The sequence below is a fragment of the Myotis davidii genome, unplaced genomic scaffold (genome assembly GCF_000327345.1).
Source record: "Myotis davidii unplaced genomic scaffold, ASM32734v1 scaffold333, whole genome shotgun sequence".
Classification (NCBI taxonomy): Eukaryota; Metazoa; Chordata; class Mammalia; order Chiroptera; family Vespertilionidae; genus Myotis; species Myotis davidii.
This window is the reverse complement of record NW_006285266.1, coordinates 652,879-660,414: the sequence shown is the minus strand read 5'-3', so window position 1 is coordinate 660,414 and position 7,536 is coordinate 652,879. Positions and strand designations below refer to the sequence as shown.

General features: G+C 60.6%; 1 protein-coding gene across 1 annotated transcript in view; it reads right to left on the bottom strand.

Annotated features, from left to right (window-relative positions):
• Window positions 1-7,536, bottom strand: part of PSEN2 (presenilin 2) — an 18,848-nt gene that overhangs the window by 9,021 nt on the left and 2,291 nt on the right. The window contains exons 2-5 of the mRNA XM_015558955.1: window positions 5,417-5,577; window positions 2,933-3,147; window positions 2,514-2,655; window positions 712-779 (exon numbers count right to left, since the gene is read on the bottom strand). Coding sequence (XP_015414441.1) covers window positions 712-779; window positions 2,514-2,655; window positions 2,933-3,147; window positions 5,417-5,557 — 566 coding nt within the window. The 5' untranslated portion in view covers window positions 5,558-5,577. The remainder of the gene's footprint in view (window positions 1-711; window positions 780-2,513; window positions 2,656-2,932; window positions 3,148-5,416; window positions 5,578-7,536) is intronic.

Sequence of the window (7,536 nt, the reverse complement as noted above, 5' to 3'; positions counted from 1 at the left end):
GGGGACGGCTCGTTCTTGGGGTGTCCACGTGGGTGTGCCCTGGCACGACCGGAAGGCCCTCAGCCCCTGGACATTCCGGGGAATGTGCTCTCTCCGCTCCCTCCTGTCTCTGTGCCCCTGGGTCAGGCTGATATCCCAAATCAAGGGCAATGGAGACCCTTTTGCCATAAACTAGGAAGAACCTAGGTCCAGCCCAAAGACTAGAATGTAAATTCTGAGGGGTCCTACCCTCCTTGGGTTCACAGAGAGCCTCGTCCCTGAAGGCTCTGCTCGTTTGTTTTAAATTAGGAACCACAGAGACGCGTGGACCACCATGGAGACCACGCCCGTGTCAGAATAAGGCCTGCAGGCCCGGCCGGTGTGGCTCAGTGGCTGAGCATCGACCGAGGAACCAGGAGGTCATGGTTTGGTTCCCAGTCAGGGCACTAGCCCGGGTTTCAGGCTCGATCCCCAGGAGGGGGCATTTAGGAGGCAGCCGATCAATCATTCTCATCACTGATATTTCTATTTCTCTTTCCTTCTCCCATCCTCGCTGAAATCAATAAAAATACGGTAACAAAAGGTCTGTGGAAAGAGGAGCCCGGCTCGGAGCAGACCCTGGGGGGGGCGTGTGGAGCCCAGGGGAGCCCTTCCCCACCCAGGTCCTTCCCGGCCGCTCGTGCCACAGCGGGAGGGGCCCGAGGGCTCGGCTGCCCACCCGCTGCCACTCACCCGAGGTAGATGTACGTGAAGAGGAACAGCAGCATCAGCGAGGACATGATCAGCCAGCCGTGGATGAACTAGAGAGAAGCAGGCAGTGTGAGCACACGTGCCCCAGCCCTACCGCAGCCTCAGGCTCCTGGCACAGACGATGCCCACGCCCGGACCTCCGCGGCTGGGCTGGAGGGCCGGGGTGGCCGTTTTCCAGGCAGACAGCACAGAAATTCAAGGTCTCCCTAGGCCACCCTGCGAGTGTACGGAGACCCAACTGCTTTAGGCCTAGCACTTGGACCTGACCCTCTCAGAGGACATGCTGGCGTCCTACACGCCAGGCACTGTCTGGGCGCTGAGGAGGCCAGCGAAGCCTCTGCCCACGCGTGCCGCATTCCAGTGTGAGGGCAGCAGGTGACACAGACACACACGCATCGGGACAGGCGGCGGCAAGGGCTCTGAAGAAAACCAGCCGCAGGCCGGTCCCAGGAAAGCCACCATGCTGACTTAGACGAGTGGGCAGGGCAGGCTCTCGGAGAGGCTTCTTTTGAACAGAGTCAACCCAGGGAGTCCTCCCACCTGGGGGTGTGCAAACACTGCTCTCCTCCCTGCCAAGCTGGGGAGGTGAAGGACGGGGGGCTCCTCAGCCAGGCCTGGGCCCAGCACAGGGCACAGCGCTGACGCTCCTTCCAGCCTCCCACCTGCAGACAGACCCAGCTCGGGACCCGGTGCCTCAGGCAGGACCTGGTCCCCCAGGCGTGAGGCCGTGGCCCTGTCCGTGCCCGGCTGCCTCTGGAACGTGCGGACACTTTATCACAGCAGCCCGCCGGCCCAAGGCCATGGCCATCACCTGAGGTCATGGACCTGCAAGTAAACCTGACTGCACAGCCCCGGGACTGGTCACCTGGTGCCGACTGACCACAGCAGTGCTGGCCTCCCCACTCCCGGCTCCCAGCTGGGTCTCATCTGTGCTCCGGACAAGCAGCCCTCCACCCTCATCCCCCATCCACCGCCCTCCCCACCCCAACCTGAAACTCGGGCTCACCTGCACAGGTCATTACCTATCGATAAGCTCAGCGCCCGCACACCTCCTGACAGCCCTCCCTTCATGCACCCCACTTCCACCCCCGCTTGGAGGGGGCTCATCTCTTCTTCACTCCCTCTACCTGCCCCACAGAAGGCGGCAGCCTGAGTACAACGTGCTCACGCCTGTGTGTGAGCGGTTTGCATTAGGTAGCGCCTAGTTTAACTTCCTTCTAGTCCTCAGGGTGTCAAAGCTCTGAGAAGCCTGAAACCAAGTCTACAAGCTATGGCATCTCTGGGGGCAATGCCCAGGATGGGGGCCAGGCGGACTCCAGGCCTCTACCACCCCGGGGCCACTCCACAGCTGGGGTGGGGGGAGAGTGGGCCTCCCAACCAGCACCGGAAGACCCAGACCCTGATCTGTACGACCGGCCTAAAGGGAAATGGGAAAATAAAATAAGCCCGGAGGGAAGTAGGGGGTAAAGGGAGCCTAGAACAGAATACTCATTCCTCCGGAAGGAGAAGCAAAAGAAAACTGACCTTGAATAGGAGAAGTGACATGTGAATGCTGCAAGGAGGAACTCAATTAGGTGGGATTATGTGTAAGTTTAAAACACAAGAGCAGTGGCTAACGGTAGGGGCAGGAGAGGGGTGGTAAGAGTACCAAAAACCAGAGTCTGTTTTGCAGAGAAAAACGAACTCTGATTTTTTTAAGCCGATGGTTGCAGCACAAGAGGCACCACAGGGGGGCGGTGGCGGGAGGAACCGGTGGGCGGACAGGCGGGCGGGCGGGCGCTCACCTTGTAGCAGCGGTACTTGTACAGCACGACCAGGAAGATGGTCATGACCACGATGACGCTGAGCATGATGAGCGTGTTGAGCACGGAGTTGAGCAGGCGCTGGCCCACCGAGGGCGTGTCTTCGGTGAAGGGCGTGTAGATGCTGAGGGAGGAGGCCAGGGCTCGGTGCCCGTCCCTGCCTGGTCCATGTGCCCCCCCCAGAAGGAGCCCTGGACGCCTGCCCTGGAGCTGTGCTGTTGGCCATCCCCACTGCTGCCCTGCCTTCCGACCCATCTCCCGGCCCCGACCTCAGCCTGAGGACCGGGCCCCAGACAGGGTGCGGACTCTTCGTCCCTGCTCCTTTCTGCCGCTGGCACGGAGCTGCGGTGCCCTGGCCGACGGAGGCCATCACCCCGCCCCCACCTGCCCGGCCCACTCACAGCTGCCCGTTCTTCTCCGTGTAGAAGCGCACGGACTTGATGGTGGCCACCACAACGACCATGCACAGCGTGACGGGCACGAAGAGCATGATCACGTGCTTCGCCCCGTACTTGAGGGTCAGCTCCTCCTCCAGGCCCGGCAGCCGCCCGGGGACCCCACTGCAGACGTAGCGGTCAGGGTCTTCCTCCTGGACCTCCTCGCGGCCCTGGCTTCCCTGTGGGAAGCACACGGTCAGGCCCCGGAGGCCCCGGGGCGGCCTGCCATGTGGTGTGGGTGTGAAGAGGAGAGGAGGAGGAGGGTGCCTGCTGCTTCCGACGCGAGGCCGTCTCCGGGCCGCAGTGCAGGTGAGGGAGCTGGGACTGCCAGCCCCTCTGGGAAGTGTAGGAGGACAGCTAGAGTCAGAGCAGATGCAGGCAGGGCCGCGGCAGCCACAGCGGAGGTGGTCTCAGGCCCGCGCTGCATGGCTGCTGGTGGAGCCCGTCTACAGAGCTCGCCCCACTCAGCACGGGCGCAGGGTGCCCCTCATGCTGCTCATGTGGCCACACGGACGCGGCACCGTCAGGCCAGGTGACAGGAAAACAGAGCAAACTTATTTTTTTAAGTTTTGCTTTTCTTTTTTTCTTTTTCTTTTTGGTTAATCCTCACCTGCGGGTATTTTCCCATTGGTTTTTAGAGAGAATGGAAGGGAGGGGGAGAGACAGAAACATCGATGTGAAGGATACACATTGATTGGCTGCCTTCCGAAAGCACCCCGACCGGGCCCGGGGATCGAGCCTGAACAGAGCAAACTTATTTTTTTAAGTTTTGCTTTTCTTTTTTTCTTTTTCTTTTTGGTTAATCCTCACCTGCGGGTATTTTCCCATTGGTTTTTAGAGAGAATGGAAGGGAGGGGGAGAGACAGAAACATCGATGTGAAGGATACACATTGATTGGTTGCCTCCCGAAAGCACCCCGACCAGGCCCGGGGATCGAGCCTGTAACTGAGGTACGTGCCCCTGACTGGAATCGAACCCAGGACCCTTCAGTCCTGGGGCCGAAGCTCTATCCACTGAGCCAAACCGGCTAGGTGGAGCAAACCTTTTTGGTTCACAAATCACAAACTAGAATGGCCAGCACACATAGGGACGGACTTTCTTTGGTTATAAATAAGACACGGGGAATTTGCAGAGGAGTAAGTTACTTTGAACGTTCGTGCCTCAGGACCCAGCATGCCAATCTGCAGCTGAGCCAGAGTGGCTACGCGAGAGGCAGGCGTCTGGGAGGTCCGGGCCGAAGGGAAGTGGGAAGAGTAAATGAGCGAGTGGCGAAGGAGTGGGCAGGACGCCTGCCAGACGCAGGCACAAATGAGCCACAGAATTTCTGCTCTGGAATTGTGGCAATTCAGCGTCATCAGCTGCTCTGGTAGTTACAGTAACAGCCAAAGCCAAAGCCAAATGGAACAAAACGAAAACACGACTATTGCTTCGGTAGGTGCTTTGCAGGGACTCCAATCCAGATCCTCAGCTGAGAACAGAAGAAACTGTTCATGAACAGGAAGTGAAGCAACTGAAATGCACAAAAACTCCAGGCGCTGAGAGATGGAGAGACTCGGCAGGACAGGTTAAGGAGTGCTGCGCGGTGGCCGTGGTCTTGCGTGGAGCACAGGACGTTAGAAATGAGCAAGGGGATCGGGGCTGGAAGAAACATTCCGCCGGAAGCTGTTTAAATACCAGGATGGGCGAAACCAAGCACGAGGCTGTTTCTCCCTGAGGGGAGGGGTGGCTTGGCTAGTGCCTCTCCAAGAACACCCCCACTTCCTGACCTTATAACCTCCTGCCCTGTGGGCTGCAGAGATCACATCACAGCGCAGCCCCCTTCCTGCCATGAACTGATTGTCCCTCCAATTTCCTGTGTTGAAGCCTCCCCCGCAGTGTGATGGTCGTCCATAAAGGGACCACAGAGAGACCCTCCCCTCCCACCACGAGGACAAGGCAGCCTCTCCAGACACCACATCTGCTGGCACCCCATGCCGGGCTTCCCGTCTCCAGAGCAGCGAGGCCTGAATCTGTGTCTGTGATAGTCTCGTGACAGCAGCTGGAACGGAGGGAGACACAGCCCCAGCTCAAAGCCGAACATGACGCAGGTAGTCATCGCTGGGTCATCGCTGCGTCACCAAGGCTGCCATCTGCCAAAAAGGCTCCCCTCGGCCGTCCCTGAGCCTGTGACCTGTCCCGCATCCACACTCACACGCGCGTTCCTCACCAGGAAGGTGAGTGTAGGGCAGGGCTGGGGCAGACTCGCTCGGGCCACTGCAGTCGCACATCCGGCTGGGTGTGAGCGGTCACTCTGAAGCCCTCACCGTTGAGACGTGCCACGGCAACCACCACCGCCTGCCAGGCCTCCCTCACTCTCCCTCCTCCCGCACCGGAACGTCCGGCTTCCATCCACAGGCTCAGGGACCCAGGGGCCTGTTTCCAGGCGTCCGCCCGCTGGCGGGAACCTACCCACTGGGCCGCATCCTCTCCGTCCGTGGGGCCCTGCCTGCCTTCCTGGCAGGAGCGGGGCACGGGGCTCTCGGCTGACATCAGGGACGTCCGCTCGTTGCATGCGTCTTCCTCGCTGTCAGAGGCCATGAACGTGAGCATGGCCCTGCCTCTAGAAGTGCCTGGGAAAGCAAACACAGGAGACCTCATTCCCCTCCCCTGAGGCCAAGGCGGTGGGGGACGGAGGCGGCCAGCGGCTCTAAGACCTGGACACAGGCCCTGCTTGCAGCAACCCCGACGCCGTGTGCAATGACCGCTGTACAGCAAGCCCCACAGCCACCAGGAGGCTGCCGCACCGAGGGACGGCCTTAGGAGACCAGGCCACGGCGGGGGGGGCAGGCACCCGAGGGAAGTCAGGGCCACTCCCCCGTCAGCACGCTCATCCCTTCCAGCCACAAACACCTGCTGAGCGCCGACAGTGTGCCAGCGACTGTGCTGGGCTCTGGGGTACAAAGATGAGTACAGGACCCCTTTTATCCGTAAGAAAACAAACAAAAAGCCACCCAGTGTGACCACGGTTATGATGCAGGTGTTCCCCACGTGGTGCAGAAGCACCGAGAGAGAAGGGACTAAACCTGAGACCAGGAATGTTTTCTAGAGAAGACGACAGGGTCGACGGACACAGCCTTTTCCAGGTGGGAGGGAAGGGCATGAAGAAAGCTCAGGGCGCGGGCTGACCGGTGGGGCACCCGGGGAGGCGTGAAGGGTCTCCCGTACTCCCCCTCCCCCAAGGGCTGCGTGACAGGCAGACCAGCTCGGTGTTTAGGAGTGTCAGTCCGGCCACTGCCTGGAAGAGGAGGGAAGGGGCTCCCCTGAAGGCGTCAGCGGTGGATGCAGGTGAGGAGACAGGACCAGGGGGGTCAGGACGAAAGCAGACAGGACCGGATGTGGGCTAACCAGAGGAGAGTCAGGGTGGGCCCGGCGTGGAGGGAGACAGGGAGGGGATCGTCTCAGGAGAAGATGGAATTCGGTCCCGGAGCCTGAGTGTCTGTGGGTTAAAAGGCAGAGGCATCTAAGAGGGGGCTGAGTGCCTGGGTCTGGGTGCCGGGAGGCAGATGAGAGTCATGAGTTAGAAGTGAGACCACGTGGGGTGAGCATGCGTGTGTGTGCGTGTGCGCGTGTGTGTGTGTGTGTGCATGTGTGCGTGTGGTGGGAAAGTACAGCTGAGGCAGGACCCATGGGAAGACTCAGGAAGAAGGGACTACACAGGACAGAGGCCTATCCCCAACATGTGCTGTCCTGAGGGGTGTGTATACATGACAGCACCACACAGAAGCCAGCGCAGCCCAAAGGGGCGGGGAAAACGTCAGAGAACCCTTGATGGATCTGACTGTCCCCACTGACATTGGGCAGCTCTCCCCACTGCCACCTCCTGGAAGCCCTCCAGGCTAAGCTGCCACCAGGGCCAGCTGTCCCTGTCACCGCCTCTCGGAAGCCCTCCAGGCTGAGCTGCCACCAGGGCCAGCTCTCCCCACTGCCACCTCCCGGAAGCCCTCCAGGCTGAGCTGCAACCAGGGCCAGCTCTCCCCACTGCCACCTCCCGGAAGCCCTCCAGGCTGAGCTGCAACCAGGGCCAGCTCTCCCCACTGCCACCTCCCGGAAGCCCTCCAGCTGAGCTCCATGCCACTGGGCTCAGGCAGCCAGGTCTGCCTGCTGCTGAAGGTTTGTCTCCAAGTCGGTCACCCCCATAATTTATCATTTTGAGGCCAGCAGCGTCCTCCCGTCAGGGTCTGTGGCTGCACTCAGGGCTGTGGTCTGGATTATTCCTGCGGGACTTCAATTCCCTCCCAATTACTAAGCACATGGCAGAGCCTACCTCTGGCCACCTCGCTGCCTTGCACCCCTTACACAGAACTCCTGCCGAGCTCCCAGGAGCAACAGCGCAGGAAGCAGCGAGATGGCCGCGGGAGGGAGCCGAGGACCCTGGCCTTCCGGCGTTCAGATGGAGGGTGGTGGTGGTGGGGGGGGACAGTCTACCCGCTGTGGGGTTAGATGTCTAGGTCTCAAGGAGTCAGAGGGATGAGAAACGGTCAGGCAGGGAATGGCTGCAGACGGCAGGGGGACATCCTGGGAAGAAGTAA